We start from the raw sequence: 23,074 nt of genomic DNA, 5'->3' as shown, positions 1-23,074 counted from the left end.
CATCAGTGGTTTATAATCACACACTCACAGAGCCTTAATAACAGCCATCTATAAAGAAGCTCATGGGGTTCCCAAAGCACAGAGGAGGACAACTGAGACCCAGAAAGAAAGATCAGCCCCTGCTCAAGAAGAGTTCAGCAGCCCCACTCAACTTTGCTACCCCTTTTTCTTGGACTTCAAGGCCCATTTGCTTCAAGTAACACACACACACACACACACACACACACACACACACACACACACACACACGAAAATTGGTAAGAAAGAACTGAGAGAGAGGACTCTGAAGGGAGGAGGAAAGCAGATAATGAACCCATCTATCCTTTGGAAATTGTGGAAAACAAATATTTAGAAAGTAAAGTCAGTTCCCATCCTGTATTCAACATGATCACCCTACACAAAACCACAGTCTCTTATTGAGGTAATTATGGACCACTGCCTTAGTGTTTCAAGGAAAACCTCCTTGTTTGGGCTACCCAGGATTTATAGGGGAGCTGAAATCATTAAATAACTAGTTAACCTCTGTTTGGCTAAAAGAGTAAGCAATTACTGAAAGAAAAAAAATCCTCTGCCTTTCACAAACAGCACAGATAGCATCCTGAAGGGATTTACACAATACTCCAATGTCTGTGCTGTACCTAGAGTTGTTAAAAATAATTGTGATGACAGGTGTCTAGGTACCACTTTCTTAATGGTTTTCAATATCCATTGATTTATTGTTGTGGCTCCCCCCACTTACATCTCTAGCTTTAAGAAGGAGCTGAGAAAAGAGATTTTGCACCAAAGGCTGTTTCTTTATTCCTGCGCTGAAAAGAACTAATAAAAATAATCACTCGGCTTTTAAGCAGAAAGCTTCCATTTACAGTATTTCACCCTTACCCCCCCTCCAAGCCCCTTGTTATCTAACATAATGGCTAGAATACATTTCCGTCTTTCCCCTTAATAACTTCATGCATTAACATCCTCTTCACACACACACACACGCGCGGGCGCGCGCACACACACACACAGGCACGCGCGCGCGCGCACGGCAAAAGGGGGGAAAAGAGGCAGCAGAAATCTCAGCTGTACTTCTAGCCCTTTTAAAAAGTTTGCTCTGTAAATTGGAATGAGGTCAGATTTGGAGCTTCTCATTGCACGCGGAGATTATTATTGCATCGGGTTCCAAGCCAATGGGAAGGACAGGGGAGGGGCTTGGCACGAGGAAGCGTTAGTTACAGCGGCTGATTGGCTGTCTGCGAAAGGATAAAGAAGCGCGAGGCGGAATTGGGGTCTGCTCTAAGCTGCAGCCAGAGAAACAGAGTGAGGGGAAGAGGGCCGTCTCCCTCCCTGTCTCCAGTTCTTGCACGCTCTTTCTTAGAGAGTCTGCAGTGGGAGAACTCTGCCGGTAACCAGCTCCCTTTCTTGCAAGAGGGAGGGAGAAACATACATTTATTCATGCCGGTCTGTTGCATGCAAGCTTCTTGGCTTCCTACCTTGCAACAAAATAATTGCACCAACTCCTCAGCGCCGATTCCGCCCACAGAGAGTCCCGGAGCCAGAGTCGCTTTGGCTTTGCATTGCAGGAAAGGGACTTAGGCGCTAGAGACGATGTCGCTTTCCTGAGCTACCGCGAGCTCTTGTGAACTGCAATCGACTGCTTCAGGGAAGGGGGGGAAAGACTTGCCCCGAAGGCGGCGAGAAACTTGCATTTGGAAGACACTCGGGCCATCAACGTTTGGAGAAACTCCTAGCCGCGGCCGGCTCCAGTCTCAGCGCCCGCAGGGAGCACTGCATCGGTGAGGGAGGACGGAGGGCCGCGGGGACTCTAGGTCGGCGGCGGGAGGCGGCTGCCCCTGGCCCGTGCGCCGCTCGGGGGACCCTGGTCTCCGCCCCGGGGAGCCCGCAGGGCCCGGCGACCGCGCCGCGAGCGTGTGAGCGCGCGTGGGCGCCCGGCGAGCCGGGGCCATGGTACAGCAGACTAACAACGCGGAGAACACGGAGGCGCTGCTGGCCGGGGAGAGCTCGGACTCAGGCGCGGGCCTGGAGCTGGGCATCGCGTCCTCCCCGACGCCCGGCTCCACCGCGTCCACGGGTGGCAAAGCGGACGACCCCAGCTGGTGCAAGACGCCCAGTGGCCACATCAAGAGGCCCATGAACGCCTTTATGGTGTGGTCGCAGATCGAGCGGCGCAAGATCATGGAGCAGTCGCCCGACATGCACAACGCCGAGATCTCCAAGCGGCTGGGCAAACGCTGGAAGCTGCTCAAGGACAGCGACAAGATCCCGTTCATCCAGGAGGCGGAGCGGCTGCGCCTCAAGCACATGGCTGACTACCCTGACTACAAGTACCGACCGCGGAAGAAGGTGAAGTCGGGCAACGCGGGCGCGGGATCGGCGGCCGCAGCCAAACCGGGAGAGAAGGGCGACAAGGTCGCAGGCAGCAGCGGCCACGCGGGAAGCGGCCACGCGGGGGGTGGTGCGGGCGGCAGCTCTAAGCCCGCGCCCAAGAAGAGCTGCGGCCCCAAGGTGGCGGGCAGCGCGGTCGGCAAGCCACACGCCAAACTCGTCCCGGCGGGCGGCGGCAAGGCGGCTGCATCGTTCTCTCCGGAGCAGGCCGCCCTGCTGCCCCTGGGCGAGCCCACGGCAGTCTACAAGGTGCGGACTCCCAATGCAGCCACCCCGGCCACCTCCTCCTCGCCGACCAGCACGCTGGCCACCCCTGCCAAGCACCCGGCCGACAAGAAAGTGAAGCGCGTCTACTTGTTCGGGAGCCTAGGCGCTTCGGCGTCCCCCGTAGGGGGCCTGGGAGCAGGCGCCGACCCCAGCGACCCGCTTGGGCTGTACGAGGATGGAGGCCCGGGATGCTCGCCCGATGGCCGGAGCCTGAGCGGCCGCAGCAGTGCTTCATCCTCGCCCGCCGCCGGTCGCTCGCCAGCTGACCACCGCGGCTACGCCAGCCTGCGCGCAGCCTCGCCCGCCCCGTCCAGCGCGCCCTCGCACGCGTCCTCGTCGCTCTCCTCGTCGTCCTCCTCCTCTGGCTCCTCGTCGTCCGACGATGAGTTCGAAGACGACCTGCTCGACCTGAACCCCAGTTCAAACTTTGAGAGCATGTCCCTGGGCAGTTTCAGCTCCTCATCGGCGCTCGATCGGGACCTGGATTTTAACTTCGAACCCGGCTCAGGCTCCCACTTCGAGTTCCCGGACTATTGCACACCCGAGGTGAGCGAGATGATCTCGGGAGATTGGCTGGAGTCCAGCATCTCCAACCTGGTCTTCACCTACTGAAGGGAGCGCAGGCCGGGGAGAAGGAGGGCCAAGAGGCAGGAGAGGAGAGAGGAAAACAAAAGCAAAACAAAACAAAAAAAAATTTAAAAAAAGAAAGAAAAGAAAAAAGAGGAAAAAGAACAGATGGAGAGTGGAAGGAGAAAGGGGAAAAGAAAAGGAAGAAAAAGTGCGCAGGGCTGGCCTCGACCATGTCCCGTTGTTGGAGAAGGAGCGCGGGGGCGTTGTGGACCTGCGCTCCCATCCCCCACTCCCAGGGCTGGGGACTCGGAGGAGGCGGAGAGTAGACGGGGGCGACCTTTTATTGTTGTTATTGATGTTGTTGGTGGCTAAAACAGCTACTTCGAGTTTCCTCCCCATTTTTGCTTGAAGAGACTCCCCCCTCCCCTTCCAACGAGCTTCCGGACTTGGTTGCACCCCCAGCAAGAAAAGAAGCAGAGCTAGGCTTCTAGAGACCGAAGGAATCTTGCCCCCTCTTGCTTCACCACCTTGGTGATTTCTTGTTTGATTTTTATTTTGCCTCTTGGTCAAGAAAGGAGGGGGAAAATCCAGCGCGCCCCCCTCTCCTTCCCACCCTTCTTTGTATTTTTTTCCTTTTTTATTTTTATTTTTCTGCAATGAAGACAGAAGGCTCCGGGGTGATTGATGCGTTTGGCCATGGCGTTTGTGTTGGGCTTGGGGGGAGCAATGGGATGGAGAGACTCCACGCTGGCGAAGTCCCGGGTTGGGATTTTTTTTTTCCCCCCTTCCTTGTCTCTGCAGCCAGAGATGTGCAGGGAGCAGCAGGCCAGCCTCGGAAATGAACATGGGGACCTCGTGGAAGCCACAGCCGCCTGGTTGGGGACTCAGAAGGACCCGGAGCGCAGAGGGTGTTGGGGTCCCCGGGCCTCCGTCTGGGGTCTGTGCAAAATAAAGAATTAAAAAAAAAAAAAAAAAATTCAGAGGTGAGGCTACCCAGAGCCGGCGGGAGGATAGGAGACTGTGGGATGTGGTTCGGGGCCACGGAGTGGTTTTGGGGGGGAAAGAGATTTTTTTCTTCTCTTAATGGGAATCGTGATGGTGTTGAGTTATTTCACTGGTGGGGTTAATATAGCATGTTATCCTGTCTATCTTTTGAAGATTTCTGTATAAGACTGTTGAGCAGTTTTTAAAATAGTGTAGGATAATATAAGAAGCGGATAGATGGCGCTATGTTTGATTCCTACAACGAACCGATCACCAGCTCCTTTTCATTCTTAACTCTTTAAAAGGATTCAAACGCAACTCAAATCTGTGCTGGACTTTTGAAAAAACACAATTCAGGACCAAATTTTTTCTCCGTGTGTGTTTATTCCTTATAGGTGTAATTGAGAAGACCCGTTTATTTTTACCCCCTCACGGACGCTCCATCTTTGTATTTTTTTTTTCCTTGTAAATGTAATCAGATGCCATTTTATATGTGGACGTATTTATACTGGCCAAACAGTTTTCTTATTTTGTCCCTTTTTTCCCCTTTCTTTTGCTTTCTTGTCTTTTGACCTCATTTCTTTATTTTTATCTTCATTTTATTTTCTTTCTTTTTCTAGTGTTGTTACCCACGCCATTTTATGTCTCCTTCACTGAAGGGCTAGAGTTTTAACTTTTAATTTTTTATATTTAAATGTAGACTTTTGACACTTTTAAAAAACAAAAAAGACAAGAGAGATGAAAACGTTTGATTATTTTCTCAGTGTATTTTTGTAAAAAATATATAAAGGGGGTGTTAATCGGTGTAAATCGCTGTTTGGATTTCCTGATTTTATAATAGGGTGGCTGGTTAATATCTCACACAGTTTGAAAAATCAGCCCCTGGTTTCTCCATGTTTACACTTCAATCTGCAGGCTTCTTAAAGTGACAGTATCCCTAACCTGCCACCAGTTTCCACCTTTAGACCCCCCCCCCCAGGCTGATAAAATGGGGAGGAGAGTTCAGCCCAGCACCATAATGCTTTAAGAAAAACAAATTTTTAAACGAATTGCTGTCCTGTCCAGAGGCTTTAAAACTGGGGCATTCACAGCAAAAAGGGATTCTGTAGCTTTAACTCGTAAACCACATCTTTTTTGCACTTTTTTTATAAGCAAAAACGTGCCGTTTAAACCACTGGATCTATCTAAATGCCGATTTGAGTTCGCGACACTATGTACTGCGTTTTCATTCTTGTATTTGACTATTTAATCCTTTCTACTTGTCGCTAAATATAATTGTTTTAGTCTTATGGCATGGTGATAGCATATGTGTTCAGGTTTATAGCTGTTGTGTTTAAAGATTGAAAAAAAGTGGAAAACATCTTTGTACATTTAAGTCTGTATTATAATAAGCAAAAAGATTGTGTGTATGTATGTTTAATATAACATGACAGGCACGAGGACGCCTGCCTTTTAAGAGGCAGTTCCGTTAAGGGTTTTTGTTTTAAAACTTTTTCTTTTTCTTTTTTTTTTTTTTTTTGCCATCCATCCTGTGCAATATGCCGTGTAGAATATTTGTCTTTAAATTCAAGGCCACAAAAAAAAAGCAATGTTTGGGGGAAGAGAAAAAAAAGGAAAATTAAAAAAAAAAATCATGCCAGCTAATTCTGTCCATCACTGCCTGTCAGGTTGTTGCTATATACCTTCTGTAAATAACTTTTTTTGAGAAGGAAATAAAATCAGCTGGAACTGAACCCTAAATCTTGACTTTTGTCATTCTTATGCCTGAGATTGTGCCCAGAGCCCTGCCTGTCACTGTAGGCTGCTGGTCTGTGGTGGTTTTGGAGCTAGTGACTTCTCTGGGAAGAGCCGGCTATTGACAAATACTAAGTTCCTCTTGGCCAGATTTGGCAGGCCTGACCCCGAATGATGGCGTCAGCCACGTGTGTGTCAACCCTCTGCACGCCTTCCTTCGAGGAATTCTCTACAACACATCAGCAAGCACCCTTTGTCTGGAAATTTCAAGGAGGGGGAGGGGCTGGCTTCTCAACTCACCCTGGCTGGCTGGGCTTTTTAAATTTATTTTTGCTTTGTGTTTCTGAAGCTGCCATCTCCTTTACACACCAAGATTTGTTTTCCAAAGACCAAGAACAAGTAAGTCTGTTAAATTATTAGGTCTTGGAGGAAAAAGCCTTTGCCAGTTACAGGATGAAAAAAAAAAATACTTAGGCTTGTTTTGTTAGCTTTTGGGGGTAGGGTTTCTCCCCTCAAATGCAGAGGTTGGTATGGTGTGGTGTTACATGCCCATAATCCAAGGACTCAAGAGACTGGACAGGCCGAAGAATCATGAGTTCAAGGCCAGACCTGTTTCCAGAACAACAAGAGTTAATACGGCCCTAATCTTTCCATTTTGGGCCACGCCCAGCATGGGTGTCACTGTAAGTAAAATAGGGCCTATCTCCTTTCAGTTGGAAGAGGACCTCAAGTAGGAGACTATAGATTTTGTAAGCATCACACACACTGAGTAGTGGGACCTGCATGCACAAAGTCTGAAGGCCCCATCAGTGCTTGTTTATTTTAGAGATCAACAGTTTCCATGGGCAAGTCCTCTTCCCCTTCCAAATGCTCATCCTTGAAAATGCGCATTTTCACATTTCCTAGTTTTTTTCAGCCCTGGACAGAAAGGGTTAACAGGCAGCATTTGGAAGTAATCCCCTTATTCTGTGGATTGCAGGCAAGGGCCCTGCATCCTAGGATCACAGCTGAAAGACTTCTGGAGACCAGCACTGCAAGCATTTTTGCACAGTAAAAAAAACCATTTGCTGGGAGGTGGCTGTGATCAAAATACACTGCACACATGCATGGAGCTTTCAAAGAATAAAGATTGTAAAAAGCGATTCCCCTTCTAAAATACTAATATTGCTTCAATATCATTCCTCTCTTAGGGGCAGCTTCTCACATAAGCTAATATATATTCAGCTTTAGTTCACTGGATATTCTAGAGTGGTAATACCTTTTTGTGTGAGAGTGGGTGTGTGTTAAACCCAGGCCCTTGTGGGTGCTAGGCAAGCATTCTGAGTTATACATCCTAAAATGCCATTTTACCCCACACAGGGACCCTGCAGCACTATGATATTGTAGGTTTTTCTCTTTTTTAAAAGCTCTAAAAGCTCTTTTAAAAATGTTTTTTAATATGCTGAAGTTTAATGTTTGATCATTGTGGTGAAGATAATAGGATTGCTTAGGATTTTTTTCTGTGCCACCCTACCCCCCTCCCCTCCCCTTTAGACCCAGAACATTCAAACCCTAATATAAATGAACCTGTGCGTTTTTAAAGTGATACATATCTTTGAATATGCTTGTCTTTTTATAGGCTTTCCTGCTACAACCTTGTTTACTTTCCCCTTGATTTTACATGAAGAGCAGATACTCTCAAATATTTTCTTTTTAAAAAATAATTTAATTTTATCTTATGTGCATTAGTGTTTGCCTAAAACACTGAGGGTGTCAGATTCCCTGGAATTGGAGTCATAGACAGTTGTTAAGTTGCCATGTGGGTGCTGGGAATTGAACCCACTTACACTGGAAGAGCAGCCCATGCTCGTAACCCCTGGACCATCAGTCCAGCCCCCTCCCCCCAAATATTTTCTTTAAGAATCCTAAGGCCCAGGGTGTAAGTGGGGTAGAGCACTTGACAAGCATGGTTAAGGCCTGTGGCTGCATTCCCGAAACCCTGAAGAAAACAAGGAATTACAGTACACTGCACTTTTTAAAGTGATAGTACCATGTGCTTCCTAGCAGGGGGCGTGGCAAATGGAAAACATTTCTGTACTTTATCTAACCTTGCATTCTGAAAGGATACTTACATACCAGACTGCGAAAGGCAAACTAGACCTAGAAAACCACTTTACTGTGACTTTGAGATGATGTGGTTCAGCCGAAAACAGTGAGCTCTGGTGAGCTGTTTCTTCTCCACACTGCTTCAGGCCCTGTATTCAATCAGCAATGTGGATCAGTGACACTTGTCACCGTGTCAATTCCTAGCTGAATCCCCTGAAGTGCCAAGAAAATAAGTAAATATCAGCCTTCCAGCTTATCCGGTGGGCTGAGTCCCTGTGGAGGCCTTGGGTTCCTGCTGACACTGCTCTGAGTGGGTATCCTGAGGAAAGAGCAAAGTTGGAAGGTCAGTAACTTGGTTTATCTGATGTATAGGATCTAGGGTCAGAAGGCTTCTTCATAGACCGTTGGTTGGTTGGTTGGTTGGTTGGTTGGTTGGTCAGTTTTTCGGGGCAGGGTTTGTTTATGTGGCCCTGGCTGTCCAGGAACTTTCTCTTGAACTCAGGGATCCACCTGTCTTTGCCTCGAAAGTGTTAGGGTTAAACATGTGGCAAGCTCATAATGGATCTTAGACCACTAAAAAATGACTCAGAAGTGTTCGGAAAGCAGGACATGGTGGTGCTAGCCTTAAAAACAAACAAACAAATTCCAGAAAAACTAAGAACCTAAATCTGTATCACCAAGTTAGATTTCTGAGGATGGAAGTTTCCTATGCTTATTTTCTTTGTTGTGGGTGTTTTGAGTTGTCTTACTGATGCATTTGTGTGGACGTGTGTATGCAAAGGTCCTCACAACAGCAAGGTTCTGAGGAGCTGGAGCCACAGACCATATGCTACTCAACTCCATACTGGGAACTAAGTTCCGGTTCTCTGGAAGAACAGGAAATAGTCTTAACTGCTGAGCTATCTCTCAAGCTTTCCTGTTGGTTGTGCTTTACAGCCCTGTCCCGAGGACTATAAATACACCTCTGACCCTTAGTAGATCACTAACACTCCAGCCCCTCTGATTTATACTAGAAGACCCACCCACCATTTGAAAGCTGAGATGGGTAGGTTTTGTGGGTGGTTCAATGTTTTTTGACATCTGTATGGTGTTTCAGATTTCGTTAACCCTCACTATTACCTTTGGTCCAGGGTGAGGTGCTCAGTTCACACACAGCTTGTCAAGACCCTGCACAAACCAGGCATAGCTCACTGACTCCACAACCCCATTACCGGGTCATCAAGCCTTCACCATAAGTTGGGTGTGCTGGTGCACGCCTTTAATCTCAGCCCTGCGGAGGCAGAGGCAGGTGGATCTCTATGAGTTTGAGGCCCGTCTGGTCTACATAGTGAGTTCCAGGACAGCCAGGGCTATCTAAATAGACACTGTCCCAAAAGTAAAAACTGGGGGGGAACAGGACTAACCCTTGAATGCTTGTCTCTCCACATCTACTTCCCAGTGAGTTCTTTTTTTGCAAATAAAAACCTATTCTTATTTATTGGCTTCTTATTTGCATTGCTTCTGTGAGGCCTTCAAGCTTCCAAAATATATTTGCATTTTGTGCTGTCTGTGGCAAGTAGTGTTGAATTTAGTGAAAATCTGGGCCTGAATACTGGCTCTGAGGTCAGCTAGCTGGAGGACTGTGGTCAAGTTTCTTTGCCTGTTTAAGCCTCGGTTCTAAATCATTAAGTAGATGGCTACCTGATAGATAAAGCTGTTGTGAGAATTGAGTGTGATCCCATATGTGGAGCGCATGCAGCAATGCCTGGCTGCAGTCTGTGCTCATTAAATACCAGCTCTTTACCTTGTGGCTTATTATAAAAAGGTAGAGCCTGTGCAAGCTGACCACAGTGCCAGCTATACAGAAAGCAGACAGTACTGAATAACAATAAATATGCTGCCGGCTACACAATCCTCAATATTGGAATGACTTAAGGACAAGGATAGGACTGTGGCTTACTTGTTAACTGCTCATGCAGCACACAGAAGGCCCTGGGTTGGCCTCCCAGTACCACATAAGCCAGACTGGGTGGTGCCTGTCAGCACTAGGGAAGTAGAAGCAGAAGGATCAGAAGTTCAAGGCCAGCCAAGCTATGTGAGATACAGTCTCAAAACAAAAAGGATTGTGTGTGTGTGTGTGTGTGTGTGTGTGTGTGTGTGTGTGTGTGTGTGTGTGTTATTGGGGACTAAACCTTGAGTCTGGGGCATGCTGGGCAAGTTCTCTATCACTGACTTAAATCCCAGCCCAGAATTCTTTTTATTTTGTTAGAGAATTTCATACAAGTACACAATGTGTTTTGATCAAATCCATCCCCACACCCTCCCCCCAGAACTCTTTATTTAAAGTGCAGAACCAGGCCATGGTCTGACTAAGTTCTCCACATACTCTCAGTGCCAGCCAAAGTGAAAATGATTACCCTCACAGTGTGTTAGCATGAGCTCAATAAGTATACACAGGCAAAGGACTGATACCACCCTTTTCACAAGGAGAACTAGGGATGATTCAGTAAAAAGTCTGAGATCATAGTGTCAGAAGGGAGAGCAGGATGGGGCTGGGGCTCAGTGGTAGAGTGCTTGCCTCTCTTGTGTGAGACCCTGGGTTGGAGCCCTGGCACCAAACTTAATTATTAGAAAAGGAGAGGGAAAGGGGGCATTGGGATCCTATGTCCCATACCAAGAATGAACTCAGACCCAGTTTCTCTCCAATTGAACATCATCTTCAGGAAAGTATGCACACCTGAAGTCACAACACTCAGAAGGCAGAAGTAGGGGAATTGCTCAAGTTCAAGTTTGAGGCCAGCTTGGCCTCCAAAGTGTATTCAAGACCAGTTAGGATTATTACTAGTGCGATTCTATCTCAAACAAACAAATATTAATAAAAAATCCAAAACTACAACCAAAAGCAATCAATTTCTCCATTTGAGTGATAGAGAAGCATAGGCATAGGTAGGTAGGAGGCCTGGGGTCTTTGGTAAAGATCGACAGTCATCTCATCTGCCACATGCTTCCTTCAGTCCTCTCCTCATCCATCTTCTCAGGGATGTCTGTGTACCATCACAGTTGGAAGTGCAAGCTTAAATAATTGTGGGGTGTGTGTGTACATTCTGGTTCAACAAATTTGCTTTAAAATATGAATGCACGGACTTAATTTCAGGAGTCAGCAAGGCAGAAGAAAATACAAGTCATCTAAATAGCAGTGGATCTTTGTCATCCAAATGACGGGCCAGTTTAAAAGCTGCAAGTTATTCAGAGTGCCTTCGTGCAGAGGCTGTAGGCCACCTATCCTATCCTAATGAGATTGACCGTTGCTACAGTTAACTTGAAGGGTTTTATGGTTTCCTGCATGTGTTGTTTTCCTGCTTAATGTTAAAAAGAAGAAGAAGCCCTCACGTCACTAAACGGTATTTCCCAGGGGGCTGTTGGACCCTCTGCAGTCTAGTTTATGCCTTAGTTATGATGATCTAACTCTATGTGTAGATATCTTAAGCACGAGGGATAATAAATTTAGCCCATTTTCTTTTCTTCTGACAATTTCAATCAAGACAATTTGTTTATGGAGTCCTGCCAAGTATGCCAGGCACAAGTCAAGTGGTGGCATGAGCTTTGCAGCAGGGGCTTGCCTTCAACCTGCAGATTTTTTGGTAAAGGCCAAAGTTGCAACTCCTATACACCAATAACACCAAGTTACATTGTATTGCCCCTAAGTCACTTAAATGACATCCTATTTGGGAGTTTTGGGTTTTATATTTTAAAGATCAGGACAGAAGAAACAAATGAAATATCATTTACTTAGCCCACTTGCCTCTTCAGTTGTTTTCAATACAATGAATGTGCTATTTCCTGATCCGGGGTGCAATTTGGAGGGAGAGGGATGAAAGCCTTGTCTGTTGGCTTTAGCAGTCTTCTTCTTTAGTGAATGGTCAGTGTGTAGTGATCATACCCGTGTATGGTGCATGCAACTGCTTTTAAAAGAGCTAAGCAACTAGTCCCTGTTTACCGGGTCAATTAGCTCCTGCTGTCTATGTGGTTAATTGTCACTTTCTTACCAGTGGCTGTCCTAACTCCCTCAGCTCTGGCACCTAAAACCTGTGAAAATAGTTTTCTGCAACTCTTCATCTTCAGGCTGTGTGACTCTGCTTTCTCCCTCCCCGTTCCCACACTCCCTATGTGGCCCTTTTATCTCTCCTGTTTGCCATTCCCTGGAGAACACAGACTTTGAATAATTTATCTAAAGTTCCTGGGAAGTTGTGGGGCTGTAGTCTCAGAACACACAGCATGTTGTTCCTTCCCCAGACAGAAGAACCAGAAGGCTGTCAGCCCCTACTCAGTACATTTTGGGGTTGCTGATAGTTTTGGCTTAATATTGTGGAGGAACACCCAGGGAACCAAAGAAATGAAGTATGGGGCTGAAGCTGTGGAAAGACGTCTGCATTTCTCAAATAGTTTAGCCAAAGATTATTCCCAAATAGTATCTTTTATGACACTAAGGGAGGCTGGGTATGGATGGTGACACATGCCTGAAACCCTAGCACTCAGGACAGGGAGGCAGGAAAATTGAGTTCAAGGCCAGCCTCTGCTACAGAGTGAATTTGAGGTTTAGCTGGCCGACACGACAGCTTGTCTTCAAAAACTAAAAACAAAGACCTAAAAAGTAATTGCTGCTCTTTCAGAGATCTGAGTTCCGTTCCCCCCATTCACATTGTGTCCCTCATGATGCCACAGTTACTCCAATTAACTTCAGGCCAAAGGCAGTGAGTGCTCCTTGAGCCTCGGTCAACACCTGCACACACACACACACACACACACACACACACACACACACACACACACACACGTAAGTAAAAAAACAACTTACAATTTTAAAAGCCAAGAAGGAAAAAAGTGAGGGAAGAGCAAAGAGAATAATTAGAAGTGAACATTATCAAGATATCAGTGTGTGGGAGAAATGTCAAATCATACCCATAATTTTGTTTGTTTGTTTGTTTTTGTTTTTGTTTTGTTTTTTTTGAGACGGTTTCCCTGTGGCTTTGGAGGCTTTCCTGGAACTAGCTCTTATAGACCAGGCTGGTCTCGAACCCACAGACTCACAGAGATCTGCCTGCCTCTGCCTCTACCTCTGCCTCTGCCTTTCTGAGTGCTGGGATTAAAGGTGTGCACCACCACCACCTGGCTCATACCCATAATCTTATCCAATTTATATACTAATAAGGAGAATTCAAGCCAGGTATAATGAGTGGTGCACACCTTTAATCCCAGAATTTGTGAGGCAGAAGCAGGCAGAAATCTCTGTGAGTTCAAGGCCAGCCTGGTCTACACAGTAAGTTTCAGGATAGCCATAACTCAGAAAAAAAATAATAAATAAGATGCTGATACAAAGAGAGTTCCAGGACAGAGAAACCCTATCTCAAAAAAAAAAAAAATTAAAACAAACTTGGAAACACTGATTAGTTGTTTTAACGGGGTCTTGTATAGCCCAGGCCACCCTGGAACTTGAACTTGCTAGGCAGCCAAATGCTGCCTTCCCCTCCCCAGTGCTGAGATGACAGATATTAGCCCCCATGCCCTGCTAATGTAATACTGGAGATCAAACCCAAGCAAGCACTCTCCCAACTGAGCCTCTTCTCTAGGCCCAGAGAGAATTATTTTATCCCCCAGGGAAAGTGAGGTGATTCTTCCAGCATGCAAGTCAAGGTATCTGCAAAGCATGCTGGGATATTTCTATCGAGTGTGTGATGGTATATGTGAATCAAAAAGAGGAATGATAATAGAAATAGCTTTGCTACTAGCCTGGAGACAAAGAACTGGGATTTCAATACTATCAAAATGAATGAATGTGAGGACAGGGATCCACATGCTTGGGTCTTTTTTCTTCTTCCTTTACAACGCACCAGGCTGATTCTCATTTCTGCATCAATGGCTTCACTTTTACTAGGTTCTGTGATTTCGAGGCAGAGATTTGCTTTAATCGCCTGGAATCACAGGGCTTTCTTGTAAGGAAAATACAACTATCGGAATGGAGATGTTGCAGGGCTCCTAAGGAAACAGCTTTCAAGGTCCACAAAGTTGTTGTGAGCACATTGAGCAGCTGTTGACTTAGCATCAAGACTGAAGACACTGCTGCCTAGGTATTTTCTTAGTTTTTTATATACGTCTTGACTTCTTCCATATTTACCCTCAAGGCCTCAGTTAAGACAGGTGTGCATGCCCAGTTAGGTCATCCATCACTTGCCTGGCAAGGAACTAGCTTCTTCTGGATTAGATTTCCTGCCCACTTCTGGAGCAACCTCGAGTGTCTACCCACTAATCAGTTGCATACATTCTTCACTCTCCCATCCCTCATTATCGTGTTTTCATTGTTTCTTTGGCTCTATATACAAAGGAAAGGCAAACCTGAGTCCCTGAGGCATCTTGCTTCCTCTTGTGCAGCCCACAGTGTGCCATCTTCAGACACGGTAGTTCTATCTTTACTCAATGAATCCTTTCTCCTCCAGCCCTACTGTTTGCCCTAAGATCTCGAGATAAACAGCAAGAATAAATATAGCACATAATTTTTCTTTCTTTCTTTCTTTTTTTTTTCTTTTTCTTTTTTTTTTTTTTTTTTGGTTTTTCAAAACAGGGTTTCTCTGAGGCTTTGGCGGCTGCCCTGGAACTAGCTCTGGTAGACCAGGCTGGTCTTGAATTCACAGAGATCCACCTGCCTCTGCTTTCCGAGTGCTGGGATTAAAGGCGTGCGCCACCACCCCCACCCCCGGCAATATACCACATTCTAACAAGAGTTGCCAATGCTTAGGGATGAACATTGTACTACATCATTTAGGACACATCCAACCACAATCAGTATTGGCTTTGTTAATCCTTCTCCAGCTCAATTAAGCCTAAGACTAGAGGAGGGGAGGGAAATGAGTCCAGAAGTCATGGGGTGAGCCCCCAGCCCTGTGCTAATGCCAACTGATAGGAGAGTCTGAAGGGAATCCACAAACAAGCAGTTCCTAGCGATGGGGCATCTAGAAGAAGAGGTGCCTAGGCTCCTAGCCACTCATCCGCTCAGGAAGCTGAGTTGCTCTGCTGGAGAGTTGGGGAAGGGGAAGTCGGTTAAAGGGGGCTTTAGCTGTTCAACACAAGGAGAATGTAAGTCTCAGCGGGTCCAGTGCTTTTGTGGAAATCTAAGAAACAGGAAGGCTGTGGAGGAGTAATTCAGGGAGAAGAAATTAGAGTCTGAGAAAGAATGAAGCTTTCAGAATGCTCTAGACAGGTGACTTGGGAAGAGCACCTATCAGTGGCCAGTAGGTGTCTGTTTAGGCAATCCACAGTGACAGCCAGAAGTGAATTAAGTAGAGAGATATCTGTGCTGCCCGCCCCTCCTTGCCTTCCGGAAACACAATGGAGAAGTTAAGCTTTGGAGCCTGGTGAGAGAAGATGTCTTCCCACTCAAAGTAGTTGAAATTGACTTAGAAGGACAGTAGCATTTGAAAGCAGATTCTCTCTCTCTCTCTCTCTCTCTCTCTCTCTCTCTCTCTCTCTCTCTCTCTCGTGTGTGTGTGTGTGTGTGTGTGTGTGTGTGTGTGTGTGTTAGTAAAAATCAGGGTAAGGGTTGTTTTTTTTATTAAAAATGTGTTTATTTTTATTTTATGTATATGGGCATTTTCCCTGCATGTATGTCTGTGCATTACTTTCATGAAGTGTCCAAAGAGGGTATCAGACCCCCCCAGAACTGGAATTTTCAGATGATTTTTAGGCACCATGTAGTGCTGGGAACTGGACCCAGGTCCTCTGCAAGAATAATAAGTGCTCTTAACCACTAAGCTATTCTCCTGTCCCAATTATTTTTAATAACTAAAAGAACCAAAAAATTATAGTCTCATACTAGTACACTTCACTGCTATTCCTCCCATGCTGTAATGTCGGTCTGATCTCACCATTTTCTATTTTCTGCTGGTGGGAGATCCACATGGTCGCTTAGCAGCTCGATTTTAAACAACAGCACAAAGTTACAAAGATGCAAAGCTGTTCATTGGTGGGACTGTGGATAGTCTGACCAAAAACAGTGAGACTACTGAGAAAAGGTACAAAGAAGCCTGTAGCTACTGACTGCATTTGAGTCGCAGGCCTTGAGAATCTGTTGGGCAACTTGCTGGAGGGTGGATTCCTCCTTCCACCTCCCCCCTTTTTCCAAACCATGTTTTCTGAAAGAGTAGGAGTCAAGGCACACAGGTGTGTATGTAGGTCAGTCTTACTGTCAGAACTGACTAGTTCTCAAGGAACTAGACTATTTTATGAAGGAAGCATAGACCCAAGTGTTTGGAGAGTAGAGAAATCCCAAATCGCACATGTCTTCTGTGCCTGTTTTTAAGAGGGTATACATATAGAAAAGAGAGGCTTGCCAATGGCTTTCCAATCCTTGCTGTTATCAGTGAAGACCTCATAATTATTAGAACAATTAAAACAAAGTAAGCCTGACAAAAGACCCTTAAGATCCTCACTGTTGACTCTCCCAGACAGAAGCAGCCGGTGGTGGTCGCCTAAAACCTCCAAGCACTTCCTGCCCTTTGATTCATACATGGCTCTGTGTTTTGGGAGGGGGCAAGTTTCCTTCTATCTCTATGCCATCTCAGATTCAAGCTTGTCCTTCAGGGAGTAATATTACCCAAGTGTTTATACCCCAAGCCCAGCTCTCCACAAGTGACTGCATGTTTCCTGAAACCAACCATTGGCAGCTGTTACACAGACATTTTCTCCTTTTTAGATACCTATAATTACACCAATTATGCCAATCATTGATGTTTATAAAGGGTTTAAAATTTTACACACCCAGAAGAGCCCGTCAGGAAGCTGCATCCAAGGCAGGATACACCCCTCAGAGGGGCCGATTTGGCCATCACAATTGCTGCAGAGAGTGGCTAAATTGAGTGTTAGCCCTGTGAGTGAGGCTTTCCTGTATGAGCCTGGATGTCCTGGGCAAATTAATCCTGTCACTGGGGTAAAAATCTGTTTGGTTACCAACCACAAAACTCAATTTAGCTTTTAAAAGGAAAGAATAGTGGGTCAAAGTTAATGACATAAGGCTTTCAAGTTTAAACCCTCTTCACTGCAACAGCAGATAAGAAGGGAGGTGTTCTGTTCTCTGAGTCTCTGCCTTCGATAGAATGAAAGACAAGGAGCAGCCAGTTAGCATGCCAATCTTGACCTGAAGAAATCATTCTCCCTGGCAGTGCCACCCATCTGTAATGGAACTTAAGGCAAAAGGAAACCCAGTTTGTGTTTAAATTTTCATTTACCATGGATTTTTAAAAATACATTAATCTTGAGTGCTACAAAATATCTTATGGGGGCTGGGATGTATCTCAATTGGTAGAGTGTTTGCACAAAGTCCTGGGTTATAGATCCACAGCACTGCTCACCCAGGTCGAACTACATGTGAGGCTAGCCTGGGATACATGAGGTCCGGTCTCAAAACAAAATAAAACTGCAAGAGTATAGTGGTGTGTGTCAATGATTGCAAATTTGGGAGGTTAAGTCAGGAAGATCACAACCCAGAAACCAGTCTGGGGTTACATAGAGAGAGCCCCACCTCAAAAAAGTCCATGGAGTTGGGGCTACAGCTTAGTGGTAGAGGGCATGCTTAGCACATCTTATGACCTTGAGTTCAGATCTCCACATAGACGGGGAGCTTGATTTGCACCTGTAAACCCAGCACTCCGGAGCCGGAAGCAGGAAGGTTGCTTCAAGTCTGAGGGCTAGACAGGGGTTCTAGGCCAGCCATAACAAGCCCCTCTCTTTAAAAACTATAACAAACATAGCCATGCACACTCACACATACACACAAAAGCGTGCTCACATGCACACTGTTCTTTTAGTATACCTGCATTTTATGTGACTGCCATGGACTTTGCAGCCCACCTCGAAGACACTTTTTAGTTGCCATCCTACAATATTAGAGCAATTGTCCTTAATTGTTAGTATACATAAGAGTCATCTGGGCTGCTAGTAAAAAGTGTGGATGTGCAGTCTCCACACCTGGAAATTCAGACTTACCATGCTGAGGTGGAATTCAGACCTCGGCATAGCTGAATTTAAGCAAACATGTTTCTAATGCAGGCAAAGTACAATTCAGAAATTCATTATGAATGTGTTTGAAGAAAGCCTTTGCTTTGGAGGAGGGTCATTGTGGGGTTATACCCTGCTCCATTATGGGTAAAGGAGGTTCCAGGGAAATGGCAGATGCCTAGGTTTAGCCATCAAAAGACAGCATTGATGGAATTACTCTCTGTTCCGGGAGTTGGGGGTGGGGATGGGGTGGAGAAGCTTCAGTTCCAGAATTCCCTGATAATTGTGCAGGCTTTAAAACCACACATGTAAGCACTCGGGTGTTTTTACAGACGGCTCACAAATTCAAGGAGTTATTATTACAGATCTATTCAGTGTTTTTAGAGACATTTAACGTCCCTCGGAACATTACATTCCTTTACAAATCCCCCTTCTGTCAAATTCTCTAATTTAATAGGATTATCCCCTAATGGAATGCTTTAACAATATTTCTCAAGTTAAGGTCTGAGAACCATCTATTTATTATGCAATCCACAAACCATATGCCGACCTTTCCTGAAAATGTTATCTGAAGGTGCCCAGAATGCTCATGTACATTTTCAGACACTTGTGCAGGATTATCTACACCAAGATGGAAGCAACTTAATAACAGAAACTTACACTCATACTTCAGGCAGCCAGGTTCTGGGCATTATATGGATTCCCTACTTTACTTGACTGTAGCCAGATCATGTGCAAATTCATCCAAGGTCATGGAAGCCAACAGGCAACAGCAGAATGTGACCTCTGAGAGCAAGAACCAGGAACATCCTGGGAACCCCAGCAGTGCCTGGTGGTAACAGGCACTCAGTGAGCTCCTGTGAGCTTAAACCTTCTCTTCAAATAACATCCCAGCCAGTGTCACCAGTGCTTTTCCTGAGGACAGTGTGTCAAGCGGCCCTCCATCTGAGTCCTCTGAGTTCTTGTGAAGGGACTTTGATGAGCCTAGATGTCATTAAGAATTGACAGAGCACTTGCCTAGCATGCACAAAACCCTAGGTTCAATCCCAGCACCACGTAAAATCTAAGCATGACTCTACGTACACAGGTGTAGTTCCAGCATTCTGGTGGTGAAGTCAAAAGGCTCAGAAGTTCAAGATCATCCTCGGATACATATTGGGTTCAAGGCCAACTTAGATATATGAGACAAACGTCTCAAATAAACTAATGAGTTAATAACCAGAGTAGGTAAAGTGGCTTGCTGCCAAGTCCTATGGCTTACATTGGATCCTCATGACCCACATGGACAGGGAAGACAAAGTTGTCTTGGACCTCCACATGTGGCCTGTGGTCCGTGTGTGGCACTTTCAACACATACATAGACACACACACACACACACACACACACACACACACACACACACCACACCCCACACACACAAATAAGATGTGAGAACTTTAGAAAACACAATTCACGTGAGTCTTACCCCCACATCTTCCTAAAGTCCTACCATCTTCTTGTAGGTTGTCCATACTTAGATCTATCTATCCTCTCCTTTGTGGACCAGTTTTTGTGACTCTAAAGCCCCCAACATCCTTGCCTGATGCTTGTAGGACTCATCATCAATCTCACCGAGGTTTTATTTGGTGGTGATTTTGGCTGGTGCAGGATGATTCCGATCCTGTTTCTTCAGTAGTACATAATCATTGGCCAACTGTCCAGCTCAATTCCACTTCACTGGTTCACTGTCTATGAGAAAGGCTTGCCTCGTGTTTGGGATTCTGTTATCTACTTAAAAAGAGGACTGGTCTGGGCAGCTGGTTAGGCTAGTCCACAAGGAGAAAACCCTGTGGTTCCTTAAAAGTCAAGGAGCAGAAAAGAATTTCGTCCTTGCTTTCCCTGTACCATGCTGTAGACTCTTTACCTCTGGTAATTCTATCTGCTTTACTTCTCAACAGTTGGATGTCTTTAGCCTTCTCCTTCTTTTTTTGAGGTGGGGGGGGGCGGCTCATAGAAAGGAGGGTATAGGAGGTAAGGCTGAGGGGTCAAGGAAAGAGACTCAAGTCCTGGAATGAAGAACATGATGATGTAGTTTTTACTTCGTGTTGGTAAGTTAATGAGTTAAGATGCAAATGTGTTTCCCACCTGTATCTCTCTCTCTCTCTCTCTCTCTCTCTCTCTCTCTCTCTCTCTCTCTCTCTCACACACACACACACACACACACACACACACACACACTTAGTCATCCCCCACCCCCACCCCCTACACTCCTACTGTTCCTACAGTTTTGTCCCTGTTGGAAGCTGATATTTTGAAAGACATTTGATCTGCCTAATGGAAAAGGAAGAAAACAGGGGGATGAGATCAAGGGGATTTCTGAGAAAGAAATTCTGAAACACAAGGGACAAAAGAATGAGTCACCAGTCCAGTCATGAGAGTCCAGCTGGCTCAGGCCTTCCTGGGTTTTTGTTGTTGTTGTTGTTGGTTTTGTTTTTTTTGTTTTTAAGAGATATTATTTGTCGATTTCTGATTGGTTGGCAATGACCTGTTCTGGGGCATTTGGGTGGAAGCAGGGGGGGTGCGGTGGGGGGGTCTCTCAGTCTTCACTCCTGATAATGCACATGTGTGTGGAGATGATGGTAAGGAATGATATCTAGGCATAGGTTTCTGAAATAAACTTTTGGAAATACAGGTGGTTAATGGTGGACGGGAACAACCAAGATAAAATAAGGTGGCAGAGGTCAGCCTGCCTCCTTCCTACTGCTGTGACAGAAAGTGGCAAGTTCTGTTTCCAGACTCCTGGTCTTCCAGGAGTGTGTCTAAGTGGCCAAGAGATGACCTAGGGCAAGTCTGGGGCGTGTAGCTGTGGGGGAGGGGTGATTGGGCAATTTTCCTGCTTGACAATGGGGGAGAGGCTATTGATGAGCAGCCAATTCCTGTTTCCTTCCTGCTTTGTGGGTGGAGGGCGTGAGGTCTGGAGCAGCCGGGGTCAGGAGGGAAAGACAGAGAAAGGCATCAAGAGGCTGACTGGAGCCCGATTCCCTAAGCTGTTCAGAACAGCACCTATGGGCTGGTACAGATCTTCACCAGGGCAAGGCCCCACACTGACAAACAAAAACAGAGACCTGTTCTTTTTTATTTTTAAAAACAGAGTCCCATATAGCCCAGGGCTTCCTGCATGCTGGGCAAGCAAACACTGGATTTCTCATCATGTGGGAGGACTGGACAGATTTTATGGTTTAAGCCACCTTTAGTCAAGTAATCTGTTGCTTGTAACCAAAATCTCAGCTAACAGAGACACTCTGAAGGTTATGGATTGTTTTGCTCTGAGATTACTTCTCCACTCTTAGTGTCAGCACTTATTGGAGACTTGCCCTGTGTGTTGTTGTTGTTGTTGTTGTTATTGTTGTTCTGAAACAGGGTCTTAAACAGCCAGATCTGAATTTATACTCCTCAGCCTCTCTCTCCGGAGTACAGGGATTACCGATGTGCATAGCCAGGCACAATTTATGTGTTGTTTCATTTAATGCCAGCCCCATGATTACTGTTACCCACACTTTATGAATAGGAAAATAAAGTATAGAGAAATGAAGTAATTTGTTCCAGGTAATAGCTGTAAGTAAAACTGAATCTAGGCTGTCTGACTTTATAGCTCTCCCTCTTTCCATCAGGCAAGAAAGCAATGTTTAAAGTATGGCTCATGGCGTAAGGTAATCTTTCAAAACCAGAGGTAGCATGGGCTGTTCAAACACAATACCATCCCAAACACCGTATCTACACTGACCAGTGTAGCCAGCAACTCTGTGACTATCTTTCAAATTTGCAAGACTTTACAATTGATGAGGGAATGAGAGCCTGTCAGGGATAATGTCCCAAGAGAAAAAGCAAAGGTGGAGCTGGGGAGAACTGGTTTATCAACAAGCATGAGGTTCTGGGTTCAATCCCCACCCCATCCCTGAACACACACATAGACAGCATGTTTGAAGAATCTACATATCTCAAGTTTTAAAGTAGTTTTAGAGAATGCCATAAGGATCTATGAACAGATTGATGAGGTCTACTTGAAAACAAGAGCACACAGCAGTGATTTCACTGAGCGTGGTTATTCTCCATGCTAGTACAGATTCATTTTTTTTTCAATGACCACAACTGGTTCAATAGGATGATGATCTTGACTATTTCTGGAATTTACCGTAAGACACTGCAATCTGTGACCTTCTGTCATTTATCAGTCTGTCTGATACCTAGGACATACTCTTTTTTTTTGTTTTTGTTTTTGTTTTTGTTTTTCGAGACAGGGTTTTTCTGTGGCTTTGGAGGCTGTACTGGAACTAGCTCTTGTAGACCAGGCTGGTTTTGAACTCACAGAGATCTGCCTGCCTCTGACTCCAGAGTGCTGGAACTAAAGGTGTGCGCCACCACCTCCCGGCTCCTAGGACTTATTCTCATATTTTGGTTGTAAGCCTAGCCTTTAATGGCTGAGCCATCTTTCCATTTCCAGACCCAGAACATATTCTTAACAAGGATTGGGTGCCAAGCTGGGCAGACACAGGGCCACTTCTGAGATCTTGTCTTCACACTCTTTCCTGGAGGAAACCCTGGTAATCAAAGCTGGAAGCTCACTGAGGCAACTGTTCTTTTACCAAAACCAAGCCTGGGGTGACCTGTCAATGCCTGTCACTTTCTGCTTTCCATTTCTCATGCCTGGGGGGGGTCCTTTAAACCCTCCCCCAAACACATGACTTCCTCAGTCTGGTTCAGATTGTAGTCTTTCTTCCTATCTTTGCTGTGTCCCTGTTTTTGTCTTCAAACTTCAGCCTTTTAAAAATCCTATGACAAAGCAACTCACTCTTGATTCCTCTGGCCTGTCTTCACTGTTTCTTCTCCAGTCTGCTTCTGTTGTTCTGGTTTTCTTTGGGTTTTTGTTGTTGCTGTTGTTTTTGTTGGTTGGTTGGTGGTTTGTGTTTGAGACAACGTCTCACTTTCCCAAGCCAGCCTTATTCCTGCCTCTGCTTTTAGAGTGCTGGAATTATAGGCGTGCTC

The 23,074-nt window shown here is 45.6% G+C and overlaps 1 protein-coding gene across 1 annotated transcript; it reads left to right on the top strand.

Moving 5' to 3' along the window:
- The first annotated feature begins 542 nt into the window (after positions 1–542).
- On the top strand, positions 543–5,949 carry Sox4 (SRY-box transcription factor 4). Its single transcript, XM_027409318.2, has one exon. The coding sequence runs from the start codon at positions 1,948–1,950 to the stop codon at positions 3,265–3,267; it is 1,320 nt and encodes a 439-aa protein (XP_027265119.1). The 5' UTR covers positions 543–1,947; the 3' UTR covers positions 3,268–5,949.
- The last annotated feature ends 17,125 nt before the right edge of the window (positions 5,950–23,074 follow it).

The sequence above is a fragment of the Cricetulus griseus genome, chromosome 3 (assembly GCF_003668045.3).
Source record: "Cricetulus griseus strain 17A/GY chromosome 3, alternate assembly CriGri-PICRH-1.0, whole genome shotgun sequence".
In the NCBI taxonomy this organism is placed as follows: Eukaryota; Metazoa; Chordata; class Mammalia; order Rodentia; family Cricetidae; genus Cricetulus; species Cricetulus griseus.
Note: the sequence above shows the minus strand (reverse complement) of the source record. Positions and strands in the feature narration are given on the sequence as shown.